Raw genomic sequence first — 19,454 nt, forward strand, 5'->3', positions numbered from 1 at the left:
AGGCCATTTTTTTTCTTTCTTTCTTTTCTTCAACTATTACCAGAGTTGTTTTATACATGAATATCTGTACTTCTATTAAGTAAAGGATTTGTGTACTTCTGCCATCTCTGAAATAACAGATTCACATTTTTCAAAAAGGAAACACTGAAGCTTCTACTCTGACAAAGAGATCTCTTACTAATTACATGACAAGTAATGTTTGCATGTGTGTGTGTGTGTGTGTGTGTGAAGTTAAATCACGCAGAGCAGGATAAGCAGCGCTGGCGTTCTGAGAAAGCTCAGATGGAGCGCAACATGCAGGAGAACCGGGAGCGCATGGAGAAGCTTGAGGGGTATTGGATGGAGGCGCAGAGTTTGTGCCAGGCTGTGGACGAGCACCTGAAAGAAACGCAGGCTCAGTACCAGGCTCTGGAGCGCAAATACAGCAAGGCCAAACGCCTCATCAAAGAGTATCAGCAGAAGTGAGTAAAAGCACACATCCACATTCTTACTAAGGCCCCGTTTACACTAATGCGTTTTAGTTTGAAAACGCATAAGTTTTGCTACGGTTACGCCAACCGTCCACACTACGCCGGAGTTCTCGAGCGCCGAAAACGGAGCGTTTCGAAAACGCTGGAGAGGCCGTTTTCATTCTGAAACGCTGCTGCTCCGTCTCAGTGTGGATGATGGAAAACGGAGACATCTGAAAACGGAGGCGGGGCTGCAGACATTCGCCTCTCTGATTGGGGCTTTTCCTGAATATTAAGTAGCCTAACACACACAGTTCAGTCCTGCATTTTGTCCTTGTTCAGACTTCGCAAGTTTGATCAAGGCTGCAGTCTCTTCTTCTCAGTTTGATTTGGAAAACAGACTATACCGAGGAGATGGGTAAATCTTCAAAGGGAACAGTGTACTTTATAACTTCATTCACATCACCCTGGCTACGTTGTTTCACTTCTCAACAATAAAATGTAAACATGATTTAAGGAACTGCCTATTTTCATTTTGTTATTAACAACTTAACAGACAGCAGAAATGTTGAGGCGTCGTGCTGCTTATGAGCGTCATCTTCACTGTGTGGATATTTATAACAAAACGGAGCCGATAACAACTGCCTCCTTTCAATTTCAGTGAAAATACGAAACACACCCTCTCTTTTGCTGAATATCAGTTTTAATAATCGATAATGGCCATTATAAAAGTATAACATACAATAAGTTTTTACATTATAGGAAATAAAGGCAAGCGATCAGTCAATATACAGAATAGGCTACGTGGTTTCATTAATCATTAACTTATCTTTGCGCTTAGCCAAGTTACCTGAGAAAAAATCCAATGACCAAAGTCAGGGAATATGTCGTTAGATAAAGACAACAAGATGAATGAAATATCCCGTTTAATAAATATAGTGAGATTAGATCCAGCGGGAGATGCTTGACGAGAAGTCCGACTAGCAGAGCTCTCATCTGGGTAGACAGGCTGCAGCGCTTGGCAGAGAGTGTCTGTGTGGTCACGTGATGTGCGTTTTCAGCGTTTTGGTGTGGACGGAGAGCAGTTCAGAAACGTTGGGTAAAACGCGAGTGTGGACGCGGATCGTTTTCATTCTAAAACGCCGTTTTAAAACTAAAACGCACTAGTGTAAACGGGGCCTAAGGGCCTACTCACACTATGCTATCCGAACCGTGCCTAGGGCTGTTTTTCGAATCATTTGAGAAGTGTGAGTGCTCTGAATCCGGCTCAGGCACAGTTCACTTGGCCGGTCCTGGCCTGAGCGCAGTTCGCTTGGGCTTTGGCGCGGTACGCTTGTGTGTGAGTGCAAAATGTGCCTAACAGAGTCTAACACTGAAAGCAAGACGTGACTTTTAATGGACTGTTTCATATGGATTAATTGATCATTCTCCCTGTTCAATAAACGCAAACTGTCGTAGTTTATTAAAGACGCAAACCCCTCACTGCACGACAGCTGCACCTTCAGCAAACCTCCTAATCCCTGCAGCAACAGGACTTTATGACTGTTTATGAGCGTCAAAAGTGGCTGATCTATTCCAGTGGTTCCCAACCTTTTTCTTAGGGCCCCCCCCCATGAACATATACAAACATTGGAGCACCCCCACCATATAAATACACACGCACGCACACACATATGTACTGTATATATATATATATATATATATATATATATATATATATATATATATATATATATATATATATACATACAGTATGTGTGTTTGTGTAATATTAATATATAATATGTATACAAAATATAAAATAATCAGTTTTAACTTGTCTTGGCCTTCAATAAAACCAAAATTTAGGTAGGCTTTGACATACTGTCTAATCTTTTTCTTCACCTCTGAAGAATCACTGCATTTACGTTTCTCTGCCATTTTTGTTTTGATTTTGCCTTTACGAGAAGTTGGACAACCACATTGCGCAAGTTAGCAAAATTTAAATAATTATTTAAAGTTATTTATTTTAATTATTTTTACTATTATGTTGGAATTTTAAGCATGTGTTTTGATTTTTTTTTGGTACTTAAAAATACATATATAATAGTAGGGCTGCTCGATATTGGGAAAAATCATAATCACAATTATTTTGGTCATAATTGTAATCACGATTATTCAAAACGAGTATCAGAAAAAATACAATAAAATTATTAGCGCTCCTGAGAATTTTTTTTTTATAAATATTTCCCAAATTATGTTTAACAGAACAAAGAATTTTAACAGTATTTCCTCTAATATTTTTCTTCTAGGCTTATTTGTTTTATTTTAGCTAGAATAAAAGCAAGTTTAAATATTTTGAAAGCTATTTTAAGGTCAATATTATTAGCCCCCTTAAGCAATAAATATTTTTGATGACTTGCCTAATTACCCTAATTAGGCCTTTGAACTGCACTTTAATCTGAATGCTTGTATTTTGAAAAATATGTAGTAAAATATTATGTGCTGTCATCACAGCAAAGATAAAATAAATCAGTAATTAGAAATGATATATCAAAACTATTATGTTCAGAAAAAAAAACTTCTTTCTATGAAACAGAAATTGGGCAGGAAAAGTTAATATTCAGCTAATATTCAGGAGGGCTAATAATTCTGACTTCAAGTGTATTATTTTCCAGCCTGCAAAGGAAAGAGAAATAAATACAATTAAATAAAAATATTAAACAAACTGCTTTAAGCATCTTCACTGTAAGAAAAACACTTTAGCTACAAAAATCCTTCAGAGAAACATTTTCTCGTTATTTTTGATTAATGATAAAACAGGCGGCAGCAGGAATATTTCTCGCTGTCTCTTTAATGGTTTCTCTTTCACGTTTTTTGATTCTCAACTCGTTTGTTTATTACACAAATGGGGGCTAATATAAATAATCACTAAACACCGCGTTTTGACACCTATTTGACCATTAAAGCGCTCACGTTAATGACTTTAGATGTCTGCGCTCCTCTGCTCTTCTCAGTGTGCGAATGAGAGCGAATGCTGACTGGCCGCATGCTTCTGGCTGCGTGTGCGTGCTGCACACACACATTCGCGCTTTTAAGAGCAACGCGTGCACAGCTGGAAAGGTGGCGGTATATGATGCATATAATCGTTTATCTTGATTAATGCTTTTTTATAATCGTTTGTAATCGAAATCGGATTTTCGATTAATTGTACAGCCCTATATAATAGTGGAGCATTTTTATGCCTTTTTCTACCTCAATACTTATCCTCTCCCGCGCTCCCCTTGTGAACTCTGGCGCCCCCCTTAGGGGGGCGCGGACCCCAGGTTGGGAACCACTGATCTATTCTACAAAATATTTGGCTACGTGTCACTGCATATCAAACGACTTAAACGATATAACTAAAGAAATCTCCACTGTGCTGAGCGAAAGCGCTTACTGAACAGCACATCATCAATGACCTATGCATTCCCAGGCCCGAATGTAATGTGAGTGCGGGCCATCTGGGGAGACAGAAGGGGGGACAAGCATCCTTAGGCCCGGTTTAAGGCAAGTGTACATAGTGTAAGTATGCCCTAAAGGTCAGGGATGCCAGGTTTTCACACCAAAATTAGCCCAATGGCCACACGAAAATAGAAGAATTTCCATTCCAACTAGCCCAATCTATAACTCGAGTGTGAGAGTGATGGAGAGTGGGTGAATAGTGTGTATGTTAGTGATGGAGACTCAGGGGGGGAATTTCCGCAAATTTTTGTGTGCACAGGTTCAGTCTGGGCCTATAAAATTGCTTCAACACTCTCATTTTGTTTCAGATTTCAGCCTTAAGGTCTTTGCACACTGACAATCCCAAATTTTTGTATGTATTTTTTTTTGTTTTCATGTGTGAAAATCCTCTGTGTACACAATGAGTTTGATGTGTATTTATTATTCCATTCCAAAAAGCTGCAAAGCATTTTAGAGTCAATTCAAGCAGTGATGCATTGCTCTCCTCACTCTTCTCAAGTAGAAAAAGAAAGAGGAGGAGGGAGAGTTCTTCTCCTTTAACTCCTTAAACAGTTGCATTCGAAAAGCAAAGTTTATTTTATTGGAATTTTGTTACATTGTTTGTCATCTGGGCGAAGCAGTGGCACAGTAGGTAGTGCTGTCGCCTCACAGCAAGAAGGTTGCTGGGTCGGTGGTTCGAGCCTCGGCTCAGTTGGTGTTTCTGTGTGGAGTTTGCATCTTCTCCCTGCGTGGTTTCCTCCGGGTGCTCCGGTTTCCCCCACATGCGGACATGCACAAAGACATGTGGTACAGGTGAATTGGGTAGGCTAAATTGTGCGTAGTGTATGAGTATGTGTGTGAATTTGTGTGTGTATGTGTATATGGCATCTGCTGCGTAAAAACTTTAAAAACAAGCTGGATAAGTTGGAGGTTCTTTCCGCTGTGGCAACCCAGGATTAATAAAGGGACTAAGTCGACAAGAAAATGAATGAATGTTTGTCATCTTTTTTAACACATTTCCGCAAGTAAACAAATCCTTAACAGAAGACACTGGCAGTATTTAAAAGGTATGGACACACACACCCCAAACAGCAATGAGAGGTGCCCCAGTCACTGACGCCACATTGTGTTTATATTTTATCCATGAGTTTGTCATAAAGTGATCTGTGCTGAAGGCTCAAGTGATGGCATTCGGTATTTTGCCCTTCACTTGTACTGTAGGGATGGCTGACGTGAAACTGACATTTCCACACAGTGTCGAGATCCCGAAGCGCAAACGTTTCGAAACAATGCACCAAAGCATGATCCGAAACACCCAGGTCACGTGCCTAAAGGGTTTCGAAACACCCAGGTCATGTAACTAAAATGATATAAAGCATTGGTCATTTCAGAAGCGTGACGAATCTGTGTTTGACTGACAGGGTCGGAAAAAATCTCTATTTTATGTATCCTAGTAGACTGTGCATGTGCACAGACTAACTATGCTGCAAATGCCCGAGTTCGAATCCCGACTTGTACAAACACTCTTAAATTATGACTTGATTTATTTTAATAATGTTACTTTTTATGACCAAAACAAGACAAATTAATTCACAAAGTGTTCATTTGGATATCAGACAATGTTAAAACTAAACACGTTACAAGAACAGAGCATTTAAAAACTAACATCTATAGCTGCATCACCCTGGGTTTGAACCCCTTATCTTTGCATGATAGTCTGGAATTCTCACCACTTCACTAAATCATTTGAAACCTCTCTACAATGTTGGGTTTAATACCTCAATTTGCTTAACTATTTCTTTTCTGTAGCTGTTCCAGGGCAATACATAATAAATGATCACTAGGTGTCACTGTAGAGATGGGTTTCAAAACATTTCCAAGCTTCGACACATTTGCTTCGACTGTTTCAGTGTTTCATGAAGCCTTGCTTTGCCCACCATTATTGTTCGGTGGTTCTGAACTGTCAAAACACATCTCAAAATGTTTTTTGTATACGAAACCCGATTCTATTTTTTTTTTTGAAAGCCGAAAGTTTCGGAGCCAGTGTGTCAATATGATTGTCACAATGTGAGAGCATTTATTTTTCAACCTGAAAATTCGGTACTTAAATTTCGGATTCCGTGTGCATGTGTCTCTGTCACTGTGCTGTTTGTCTGATGTAACGCCTGAGAAGCAGACACGCACGTCGGAGCGGTGGGTGGGGAGAAGTAGCTCATTTGAATTTAAAGCCACAGGCTACAAAAACATCTACGATAGCCGCGTTTCCACTATCGCGCCTAAAGCGAGCGAGCCAGGGCGAGCCAAGGCCAGTCACGTTTCCACTGTCACTTCCAGGGCCAAATCGGGACTTTCTTGGGGCCAGTGGCCGGCCTTTTTCGGCCCGCCGAATACCTTGGGCCAAAGAGGGCCAGCCGGGGCTTCAGGGCCGAGTGAAAGGAAAGGCGGGGACAGTTATCCGATCGCACATGCGCCAAACACATAAACAAATAAATAAATAAGAGAGATCAAATTATAGGCTGAGTTCATGATCACCTTTATGTTTCTCTTTTAAATGTAAGGCTGTTGCATAAAATAATAAAGTAGTTTTAATTTATAAGTGACTTTACTTTGCTGCGTCCTCCTTGATATTTCAATAACGCATAATAATCTTTACACCATATTAAAGACAAAATAGACAGTAGGTTTTCAAGAGTTTTTGTCAAGTTTAAAAGGTGTTTGTGCGCGTTTAGATGCCTTTATGTGTGTGTGAGACCGAGGAAAAGAGCGCTCCCTTCATAGCTCTGTTGATGGCGCGAGCGGCTTTTTTCTTTCTTTTATTTATTTATTTATTTTGGAGATAATACACTATATGTATACAACGGAAAGACATTAAACTTTACAATTTTATGTCCACTTTTGTAGGCTCAAAATAATAGTACCATACCTAGATAAAATAGCCTTAGCTATATTAAAATAATTTAAAGAATTACAAATATCAGATATAATAAAATCACATTGAATAAATTAACCAATTTAAAACAAACAAAAGCTAGCTATAACAATTAGGTACTATCAAACTGTTTCAAAGCTTTATTAAACTTTCATTTTTCAAACGCCTCTCTGAAAAAAAAGATTTTAGATATTTTCTAAAAACAATAAACACCGGAGAATGTTTTAAATATTATTTATAAAGTGTTCGGATGTGATGATATTAATCAAATCATGCAAACAGAGTATTTTCGGGGTGAGTGAAAGCAGAAACTAGGCGACCTTTTTTTTCTGTCTGCAGCTGCACAGATGCATCGAGGAAAACTGCAAGTTTAAAATTTGTTCTGTCCTCAAACGTGTGTGTTTTTAAATGACGTGGTAAAATTAAAAAAGGAAACTTTAAATACATAAAGAGGTTTATTAGTGCATAGCTGCTGAGCGCAACGCAATATAGACTATATTTATTACGTGCTGCTCTTATGTGCTGAAACACTCAACACTTTCCTTTACTTAGGATATAATAAGCAACATCTTTAAATAAAGGGAATCACCTATTAAGTGTCATAAAGCCTACAGGAAAAAGTTAATGTTTCAGTTCTCTCTTGAGCATTTGGGATGAATGTTGGACAGCGTCTGTCTAACTGAGGATGTTATAAAATACATGTTATATTGAGTTATTAACGGAGAATTTTATATATGTGGTGTTATATTATGCATGTGTGCGCTCCCTGCGCTGGGTCCCTCCGTTAGTGGCAAGACCACTGGATTTCGATGCCAACAGTCGGTCTGCGAGTAAATGAATAAAAATGAGAACACAGAGGTATGAACGTATAGACATACATTGTACTGCTGTACAGTATTGTGTCATTTGTTTGTTTTGGTTTCCCTAATTTTAATAGTTTCGTGATGATGTGATGGTGTGCTTTATCTGCCTTATTTCCGCTGAAGTGGGCGGATTGAGTGACGTTCGATTCGGGGGATGTTCTGGGGGCGGGGTTTGCATGACAAGCTGCGAGCTACTAGCCCGACAGTGGAAACGCAACATGATTTCGGCCTCACTGCTTAACCTCCCAGGCTATTGGCCCGGCCTGGCTCGATATAAGCCCTGGCTCGCACTGGCCCGATAGTGGAAATGCGGCTATTGTCTTCAGACTTCAAATGGGTCTTCAAATGGGCAGATTCTGGAGGCTATAATAATTAATAAGATGGGTATTTTGAGCTGAAACTTTACAGACACAATCTGGAGACAACAAAGGCTAAAATAGTTCCCCTTTAACAGACAGTTTATACAATTCACACTGACAGTATAGAAGTTGGATTCACAAACACATTATGACCTAACCTTTGTTATAATCATTGTAGAATTGCAAACCATTATAACAATGTTTAAAAGAATGATTGAGAACTTGTGAATGTACTGTAAAAAGTAAAGAAACTGGCACTTTCTTGATGTTCTTCCTTCAGTCATTGGATTAAGATCATTCTATACACCCACAATATTAATAAACATTTTAAGAATCTTCTATTCCATTTTAGAAATCTAAACATATGTATTTTTTTCATACAGGGAGATTGAATTACTCAAAAAGAAAACAGCTCAGCAACAAACTGTAGAGGAGACTGAAGCTTCACAAAATGAGGAAACAGAACAACTTCAAGACAAGGTATCATGAAATTATATATATATATATGCATGTTTTCTGAAGCACAATATATAACTTAATATATAAACATTGGAAAACATAACCATTGATAGACCATTTGATTTCAAAATGACTTTAAAAAACAAAAAAAGCTAATTGATTTGATGTTGATTGAGTTATCTTGATGTCAAAATGACATCACACTGACTTTTAATATTTGTTTTAGAAATCAGGACTTCAGGACTGTCCAGTAATACATTTTTATGTGTTTTTTAATATTAAAAATAGAAGTTCTAAATTAGATGTCAGTTTGATGTTGTTTTGACATTGGGGTATTTACATGCACTTTAGGGATACAAAATCCAGTTTAAATGTGTAATTTTGAGTTGCTTGTCGATGAATAAAATCTTTCTTATGTTTTAATACTTTTTGGGTTGTTATTTTGGTGGTCAAAAAGGCATCTATGTTAGGATGTCAAATGGACATCATGGTTTTGACATCAAATTTATCGGCTTTTTTGACCTATTTTTTATGTTGTTTTGATATCAAATCTATGGATGCAAGCAAGGGCCTGCAGATTTCATAGTAATTACTATAAACTTTAAAACATTAATTGTGACCTGGGGTCTGTTCTTTGTACGTGGATTACTCAATTAGTTGGATTTGGTTATTGAAGATTTGACTCGGGAGCAGGCCCATTTCATATAACAGGATCAGATTGGGCCTTTTCAAGAAAAGGTAATACTAAAAGTATGTATTGAGTTCTGAAATCCTCATGCAGTAGTAGTTATATACACCTGGGAAAATAGTAAATAGCTAAAAAAATTATAAATGTATTGCATCTGTAAAGTATTCATAGTGCTTCACTTTTTCAACCATTTTTTATAATACAGCCTTATTCCAAAATGGATTAAATTTAATTATTTCCTCAAAGTTCTACACACAATACCCCATAATGACAATGTAAACAAAGATTTTTTTGAAATTGTTGCAAATATGTTAAAACTAAAAAACCTGAAAAATCACATGTACATCAGTATTGAAAGCCTTTAACATGAAGCTCTAAATTGAGCTCAGGTACATTCTGTTTCCACTGATCATTCTTGAGATGTTTCAGCAGCTTAATTGGAGTTCATCTGTGGTAAATTCAGTTGATTGGACATGATTTGAAAAGGCATACACCTGTCTATATAAGGTCCCAGGGTTGACAGTGCATGTCAAAGCACAAACCAAGCATGAAGACAAAGGAATTGTCTGTAGACCTCCGAAACAGAATTGTCTCGGGGCACAAGGCTGGGGAAGGTTAAAGAAACATTTCTGCTGCTCTGAAAGTTCCAATGAGCACTGCGGACTCCATCATCCGTAAGTGGAAGATGTTTAGAACCACCAGGACTCTTCCTAGAGCTGGCCGGCCTTCTAAGCTGAGTGAGCAGGGAAGAAGGGCCTTAGTCAGGGAGGTGATCAATAACACAATGATCACTCTGTCTGAGCTCCAGCGTTCTTCTGTGGAGAGAGGAAAACCTTACAAAAGGACAACCATCTGTGCAGCAATCCACCAATCAGGCCTGTATGGTGGAGTGGCCAGACGGAAGCCACTTCCCACCTGGAATTTGCCAAAAGGCATCTGAAGAACTCTCAGACCACAAGAAACAAAATCGAGATGAGAGTAAAATTGAACTCTTTGGAGTGTATGCCAGGCATTACGTTTGGAAAAAAACAGGCACCACTCATCACCAGGCTAATATCATCCCCATGGTGGTTGCAGCATCAGGCTGTGGGGATGTTTTTCAGCAGCAGGAACTGCAAGACTAGTCAGGATAGAGGGAAAGATGAATGCAGCAATGTACAGAGACATCCTGAATGAAAACCTGCTTCAGAGTGCTCCTGACCACAGACTGGGGCAACGGTTCCTATTCCAGCGGGACAATGACCTAAAGAACACCGCTAAAATATCAATAGAGTGGCTGCACAACAACTCTGTGAATTTCCTTGAGGGGTCCAGCCAGAGCCCAGACCTAAATCCTATTGAACATCTCTGGAGAGATCTGAAAATGGCTGTACACCGTCGCTTTCCATCCAACCTGATAAAGCTTGAGAGGCACTGCAAAGAGGAATGGGCAAAAATTTGAAAAGTAAGGATATATGCACTGCAACTAAAGCAAGGCTAGACAACGCAACCTATGGCTGCATGACCTGGATGATCAAGAAGACAGACAGATGAAAGATTGAGGCCTTGGAGTTGTGGTTCTGGTGGAGACGTGGAGACTGTAGCGTATTCCGTGGACAGCGAGAATCACCAACAGAGAAGTTCTAGGGTGCACTAAGCCAAATACGTCGCTGGAAGCCAAGATTACCATACAGAAATGATCCTATTTAGCTATGTCATGCGTCACACAGTTATCAAGATTAACAGATCCAGGATCTGCCTTATCATCTTAGATTAAATGAAGGGTGCATCACTTGATTTTAAAACAATCGACAGAAACAGACTATCTACTATCTATTGAACGTCAATGCTGAACAACCAAAATGAATCCGTGCTCGTCACCAATATCAAACCGACCAATCAAAAAGCCTGCGTTATGCATCGTCTCGACGTGTAGTCAAATTTTTTAAAAGGTGCGCGGCTTCTCAATGATTATAGGTTATGAATGTCAATTTCGATTCCTTTTCGATTAATCGAAGCCCTATCTTAGATCATTTAAGCTTAAGCATTTAAGAATAAAATATCCAGGATATGCCAAATCACCTTAGATTAGAGCTGGGCGATTAATCGAAAAGTAATTGAAATGGACATTTATAACCTGTAATTGTTGAGAAGCATCACACCTCTCCAAAAATGTAACTACAGGTTAAGACGGCGCATAGTGCAGGCCTTGTGAATGGTCTAAAATTTAAATCTCGATTAATTAAACATTTTTACTCAATTATAATTAATAAACGATTATTTCATTTATTTATTTATTTTTCCCCTTTTCATAGTTCACTGACAGATTAAGCGAGGTATTAAGAACAGACCCCAGGCTTCAGTGACTGTTCACTAGTATTGATTACATTGTGTCTCAAAATTAAAGGTTTTTGCTTTTACTTAAAAAAAAATGCTGGGCTATTTGACCTAAATATGGGTTAAATTAATCCAGCGTTTTAAGTGTACCACAGATTTTTAGAAAAAAAAACTATACTGCAGTTTTTAAATATGGCGAACATTAATATGAAATTTCCCTTCACGCAGGTAACAGATCTTGAGTCGCAGGTGGAGGAGGTGAAGTCACTGGATCCGTCGTAAAGTACAGATTGTTCAACTACTTCAATGTAAATGTACTGAAATTGGAGAAATTTGTACTTTGTCATTTTTGTTCTTGTCAGTAAGCCCAAGACTTTCCTTCCTCCATACCTTGATTTCAGATTCTTTATGGTTTTAGACATGTTTTCTTTATTCGTTCTTAGTATTGTGAATCATAGATTTACCCAGCAGTGTTTGGTCAATTGTTTTTTTTTCTTATATTTAACTCTGGACAACAATTCGGCTGTCACTGATAGTTCTGCCAAAGTTGTTCCTGTAACAATCTAACGTACACAACAACAACAACAACAAAAAAAAAAAAAACGTGTCTTTTTCTAAGTTCTGTTAAGACTGATCTTTCATTAACAACTACAGTGCTATATTTTTCCCATTTCAGTGTTGAAAATGAGGAGACCGAGTGTGAGGATGTCTCTGAAACTCCAGTAATGACCTGCCACTCGCTGCTGTACCTTAAAAAATCCCAGCTACACTTTCCCCCTTTTTATCCTCACGCCTTTCCTCAAACTCTCCTTAGGGTGAACTGTTCTATATGTGATAAGTATAATTTGTCTAGATTCTTTAAAAGTATATATTAATATAAAATGGGAAGCACATCATTCATGGAGGGAACCTGAGCGAAATTAAAGAATTCTGTAAAGTTGAGGATGAAGTGGATTTCCAGCTCATATTTCGTGGTCATTACTTAGCTTAGCCTTAGCCAGATATCAAGGGTCCTACCGAAACATCTTTCTCCAAATGCCTCTTTTTCTACCGATAGCAGTCCACACTTTACCTCGTGTAAGGTTTTGGTGACTCAAACCTTAAAAACCAACTGCTGCCTTTTTCTCAGTATTATTCCTGTTTAGCCACTTTCCAGTGTTCATTTACATCTCCACTTAAAGAAACACTCCACTTCTTTATAAATATGCTCATTTTCAAGTCATCTACAGTTAAACAGTTAAGTTTTACTATTTTTGGATCCATTTAGTTGATCAAATGAAGCAATTTTAGCTTAGCTTAGCATAAATTATTGAATTGGATTAGACTGTTAGCGTCTTTGAGCAAAAAACGAAAGATAATTTATGATGTTAGGCTGTTCTTGAAAATACCCAGCAAACAATTTTGTGTTTAATAGACGTCTAATAGACATCTAAATGTAGACAGCTTGGCTAAAACAAGGCTAAACTTGCGCTGTCAGTGAAAATGTATTAAACATCTAAGAATATAGGCCAAAACTAGTCATCAAATAGACAGATATCAGTTATATGTGTAGTCATTCGTTTTTGTTTATTTGATGACTAGTCTAGTTTTGGCCTATTCCCAGATTTCGGTTTTCACTGACAGCCCAAATTTAGCCTTGTTTTAGCCAAATCGACTATGTTTCGACATCTATTAGAAACAAAAAATGGTTGCTGGGTAGTCTCCAGCTAGGTAACAGTGCTGCGTAATATCATTGTGCCCTCGTAGAGCCATGGCATCAAAATTCCTTGATTATTACGTCCAAATAAGAGTATAGTTCCTAGCCATATCACCCTAGAAAATAGCAACTATTTTTCCGTGTGGCTTACATAATAAACTACAGAATGGTCAAGCTTTAAATAGAGAGTTCATACACATTTATACAATTTAAAATTCCATGACTTCTCCAAGACTTTTCCAGAACTTTCAAGTACATTTTCATGATGTAATGTTTCATGTAATGTCTACATATACATGGTAAATAATAAGAAAAACAACGCCGTTCAGCGTGTTACAGCATGTTATAGAACACGCAACAATCTATTTTGTTTAAATTTGTTTTTCTACTTATGTAAAATGGATTTTGATAATGCTTACACAGCACTAACAATGTGAGAGAAATTTTTTTGGCCAAGGACAGAAGGGAAGACAACCAATATATATTCAAGTTAGGGCTGCACAATATATCGTTTCAGCATCGATATCGCAATGTGTGCATTCGCAATAGTCACATCGCAGGATATGCAATGTTGGAATTATAGTTTTATCATAATGGGGTAAAAGATTATTATATTAATTTTAAAGAGATAGTTCACCCAAGAATTATTTTCATTTTTACATTTTTATTACACCCTTCACTTGTTTTAAACATTTATAAGTTTCTTTATTTTTAAATGAACACAAAAGGAATATAATTTAATAACTCCTATAGTATTAAAACAAGTGAAGAGTGAGTAAAATATAAATTTTAATCTTTGAGTGAACTGATCTTTTAGGGCTGTGACTGTGAACATTTCAATATTTTAAAAAATCCGGCCACAAGACATTTTTTGTAACTTTAATAAAGATTAAATAACATAGATTGAAGACTATGCAGTGTTGATTACTCAATATCTGTACCATAATAGTGAATATCTAAAAACTATAATTGACTTTTATCTTTACTATATTTCATTAATTTATGCTTGTAATTTATTTGTTTTACATTATTCGAGATTCACTCCCTTACAAAATCCCATAATCAATCCAAATAAACCTGTTAAATTGTCTGGTGAAATTGTATTCAAATCATAATATAGATCACAGAATTATAAAATATTGTAATGTCAGATTTTTCCAATATCGCGCAGCTCTAATTCAAGTATACAGATATTTGGTAAACTAATTTCCATGACTTTTGCAAAACTTCTCCAGACCAGGAAAATGCAATGTCAAAATTCCATGACATTTCCATGTTTTCCATGACCGTATGAACCCTGTAAATAGGAAAATTAGATACAGTTGAAGTCAGAATTATTAGCGCCCCTGGATTAATAGCCCCGTTTATTTTTTCCCCCAATTTCTGCTTAATGGAGAGATTTTTTTCAGCACATTTCTAAACATAATAGTTTTAATAACTCATTTCTAATAACTTATTTATTTTATCTTTGCAGTAAATGACAGTAAATAACATTTGACCAGATATTTTTCAAGACACTTCTATACAGCTTAAAGTGACATTTATAGGCGTAACTAGGTTAATTAGGTTAACTAGGCAGATTAGGGTAATTAGGCAAGTTATTGTATAACAATGTTTTTTTCTGTAGACTATATCAAAAAAAAAGTTAGCTTAAAGGGGCTAACAAATTTGTCCCCAAATGTATTTTAAAAAATGAAAAACTGCTTTTATTCTAACCTAAATAAAACAAATAAAACTTTCTCCAGAAGAAAAAATATTATCATACTTTGAAAATTTCCTTGATGTTAAACATCATTTGAAAAATATTTAAAAAAGAGAAAAATTCAAAATTAACTGAAATTCAAAGGGGGGCTATTAATTCTGATTTCAACTGTACATCATAAACAAAAATATTTTTTTATGGCAAAATATAATGGTGTAAGTCAGTTTAATGATTTATGCTAAGCTAAGCTAAAAGTGCTACCTCCAGGAGCCAAACTCTTAACTCTTAACTGTTTCATTGCAAAATGAGCCTACTTCTAAAAAAGTGGAGTCCTTTAAACCTTTGTTATGGGGCAATAAATGTTTTCTACTTTTTTTTCTTCATCAGTGGAATGGTTTTCTTTTTGGTTTGCTTATAGGTTACACTGGTGATAACATGTATGATTATGAAACTGGCTGAACTTTGTATGTGTGTATGCGTGTGTGTTTGAGATTGACCTGTATGGGCCACAGTAGTTTCATGAAATGAAATGTCTTATGAATTGTTCAGTGTAATGTAACTGAACACAGCGCACGGACCTTAGACTGGCTTTTGGAGGAAGATGTCCCAAATACAACAGCAGTGAATTCCACGTCCTATAGGAAGACTATTTGTTATTATCATGTGAAATATATGATGGAACCAAGAATTATAAATGATTGTGATTGTAGTATTTAGTATGTCACCTTTGGTCTTTACACAAAGACTAAATTAAGTCGATGAGGCATGTAAACAACCTTTTTCTCAGTGCAAGGCTTGTATGGAAAACACACTCATGTGGTTTGTTAATGTGCTTTTATGAAATAAAGTCAACTGTGGATTTGTAACCAAGGTTGAGTTTCTTCGTCAAAATATGGGACAAATTCCTCGCTCGTGTTTTTAACTATTTTACCAAATCTGTCAAGTGGTATCCAACAATGCATTGCGGTTCAACATGATCAAAACTGAGGGTCTGTTCATTATCTACCACTAGAGGGAGTATACTGTTATACGTACGCTCACTGGCCACTTTATTAGGTACACCTGTCTAACTGCTTGTTAACGCAGATTTCTAATCAGCCAATCACACGGCAGCATCTCAATGCATTCAGACATGTAGACATGGTCAAGACGATCTGCTACAGTTCAAACCGAGCATCAGAATGGAAAAAAAAGATGATTTAAGTGACCTTGAACGTGGCATGGTTGTTTGTCCCAGATGGTCTGGTCTCAGTATTTCAGAAACTGCTGATCTACTTGGATATTCACGCACAACCATCTCTAGGGTTTATAGAGAATGGTTAGAAAATAGGAAAATATCCAGTGAGTGGCAGTTACTAGTACTGGCCTACCCAGTACTAGTAATTAATAAAGTGTACATTTGTGTGTATCTACAACTTGCAGTCACCTATAGGTGCCATATAGTGAAATTCCGGATATACATAGGCATAGCTGTATAACAGAAGCTCAGTGCATTGGAAAGACATACCGTGAGGTTCACACATCATCGTTTTCTTTTTCTCGTGTGAATTCCGCGAGTATGAAAAAGGCCATTGGAACTAAATCAACATAAACGTCCCAATCAGCGTTAGATTAGCTACGACGTATGCTAGAGAGTCTTCTGAAATTTTTACGCTAGTGTTTATGTAGCAATTTTAGGGTGCTTTCACACCTGTGAATCGATTCAGTTGTTCCGAAACAGAGATTACAATTGTTACATTGTTGCTCTTGGAGTGGTTCGCTTTCACACTGCAAAGTTTCTAATCGGACCAAAAGAGCTAAAACAAGTCAAGTGCGAGTAAACTCTCCTTACATTGGTCAGAGTGTCAGGGTTTGTTTTGCAGCGTCCCACTCAGCTGTCAGGAGAGGTGGTGGTTTGGTGGTGATTGACAGGGTGCGTGAGGAGGGGAGAGATGCGGTGGGGAGGGGTGAGAAGCGTGCGCGACGATGCCTATTTGAGGACCGGGAGGGAGACGCGAGATTACCGGGAGATCATCACTCGTTTGCGGGCATCCGGAGACTCGCGAAACTTCACGCCCTACTCATAATTCTCTCTTCATATAGCGGTAAGCCTATTACATATCCATAAAACACTGTGATATAACCGCGCTCGGATCTGATCGCTTTCTCACTGCAATCGAACTGCTCCAGGGTTCGTTTCAATCGAGCCGAGACCACCTCATTCAAGCGATCTCGGAGCGATTACTTTGGCGCGGAACAGAGCGCGATTGCCCTGTTCGCATATGCCAAACGAACCGCGCTGACTAGGCAAACGAGATGCGTTCCGAAACAAAAGTGTAGGTGTGAAAGCACCCTTAGTCTGTCGATTATATGACTTGACTGCCTCTGTCAAATATGATTACCATTGGCAAAAGGAAAAACATTTTATTATTTTATTTTACGAATGGTTTTATTTGACTGTTGAATTGTTTCCAAGGCGGGAAATCTGTGTAGTGCCATTGAGCTTTTGAAGAACTTGCAGGCATCTCAAGATCTGGTTTCTTAAGAACCTTAACGTTCAAAAATGGTTTAAGTGTATAAATTTCAACACTCACAGGAAGTACATCAGGCTCTCCTAGAGTTATTGAACAGAACATTCGTGTGATTTCGCGTAGTTCAGATAAATAACTATAAATGTGCATTTGTTACAGAAATTGTTCAACACACATTTTAAAATGTTCTCACAATACAATACCGCCAAAAGTGTGTAGATCTCAAAATTAGCGTAATGAAAATATTTCCTTATGCAGACTTACAGATTTCTAAACCCAATGTTCAATCTATTTACTTACCTAAATGTTTATTCAGTTTTTCTATTGATACAATTTTATTCTTTTAGTGGATGTACTATGAGTTGCTCTAGCATTGTTTACCAAACCAGTTTTTTCATTCCATTTTGTTCCGCTTATCCTTATTTTTACATTGTAAATAATAATAATAAAAAAACTTTAAGAAAAACATAAAAATATATATTTTGTGTTAATTTGCATAAATCATTATATGTAACTGCAGATTTGACAAAATTATGCACAGAAATGTTTTTAAATGAACAAAATCTGTCCGGCCTTTCTAATAAACCAATTCTTCAGTGTACTGTAGCCAACATCTGAAGCTATGCAACAACTATTTCTTTTAACCTATTTTTCTCTTAAGACATCCATTTATTTGTCTTAAGATCCATTTCAAATGTTGACAACAAGGCTATTTACTTTCATTCTTGTGCTACGAGGTATTTTTCTACTTTGCGCGTGTCTTGGCAATGTTGTATTTAATATAGATAATAAACACATTTTTACACAGCATACAAGTATGGCTATGACACACAACAGCAACCATGGTAGAAGTGTACAAATGAACATCACAATATTTTAAGACGTCCATTTGCAACCAAAGCCAGATTAAAAAGCAGTAATCTGTGCAAGGTATTTACTTGATACCCACTATAAATAAGGTCAGACTACACTTAAGGCACTGAAAAAAATGACTGCAGACTAAAAAATAAATATTAACAAATAAATTTTGTAGAACAAAAGATGATGCTACGCATTTTACTGTTGCATAAAAAGGATAGTTCACCCAAATATTTCTCTCCGTCATTAAACATCAAGAGTTTCTTTTGTCTGTTGAACACAAAAGGCGGTATTTCAAGAGTTCACACTTAGCTGATGATTGACAATAAAGCATATTTGGCATGCTGTCCCAGGAGAGAGCCCTGAGCTCAGAATATCCTCGAGCCCGGGATTCTCTCCAGATTGAAGGGCGAGAGGAGAGTTTGGGCTCAGGTATGTCTCGAGAACTCCCCTGCTTGTGAACGTGCTGAGATATATCTGGCTAGGAGTTGTCTTAAGATGCTATATTTAAAGTAGTTAATTAACTTATGGGTATGTCTTTGGACGGTGGAAGGAAACCTGGGAAAAAAACCCATGCAAACACGGGTAGAACATGCAAACTCCACACAGAAATGCTGACCGGCTCGGAGAGGGGCCGAATCAGCGGTGTTCCTGCTGTGAGTCAACAGTGCTAACCACTGGACTGACGTGCCGCCCTATTAGAGAAGGGGAGGAGCAGGGGTAAAAGGGGGAATTCTTCAAGACGAAGATGACTGGAGTGGAAAGTTCTGGTTATTTGGAGCGCACTCACACTATGCTGTCCGAACCATTCCCAGGCCCATTTCACAGATCGTTTGAGAAGTGTAAGTGCTCTGAGTCGGGCTCAGGCGTGAATCAGTTGGCTGGCCCTGGCCCGGTTGGAAGAGGTGTGCCAGAGCGCGGTTCACTTGGGTTCAGGCTGCGGTACGCTTGTAGTGTGAGTGCGGTACGCTTGGCAGTGCAAAGCGTGCCAAAGCCCGAAACTGAAGACGAGACATTACTCTTAAGGGACTGGTTCATATGGATTTATCATTCTTAATGTTCAATGAACGCAAACTGTTGTAGATTAATAAAGACGCAAACCCCTCACTGCACGACAGCTGCACCTTTAGCAAACCTCCTAAGTCCTGCAGCACGAGGACTAA

The 19,454-nt window shown here is 37.7% G+C and overlaps 1 protein-coding gene across 4 annotated transcripts in view; it reads left to right on the plus strand.

Annotated features, from left to right (window-relative positions):
• The window catches only part of ppp1r9bb (protein phosphatase 1, regulatory subunit 9Bb), a 76,984-nt gene extending 61,195 nt beyond the window's left edge, over window positions 1–15,789 (plus strand). For all 4 annotated transcript variants that reach the window (XM_087275916.1, XM_087275918.1, XM_087275917.1 and 1 more), the window contains 3 exons: window positions 232–461; window positions 8,446–8,542; window positions 11,754–15,789. In XM_087275916.1, coding sequence (XP_087132042.1) covers window positions 232–461; window positions 8,446–8,542; window positions 11,754–11,807 — 381 coding nt within the window. In that variant the 3' untranslated portion in view covers window positions 11,808–15,789. The remainder of the gene's footprint in view (window positions 1–231; window positions 462–8,445; window positions 8,543–11,753) is intronic.
• Window positions 15,790–19,454: the final 3,665 nt, after the last annotated feature.

This window comes from Danio rerio, chromosome 12, assembly GCF_052040795.2.
Source record: "Danio rerio strain M-AB ecotype USA chromosome 12, GRCz13ab, whole genome shotgun sequence".
NCBI lineage: Eukaryota > Metazoa > Chordata > Actinopteri > Cypriniformes > Danionidae > Danio > Danio rerio.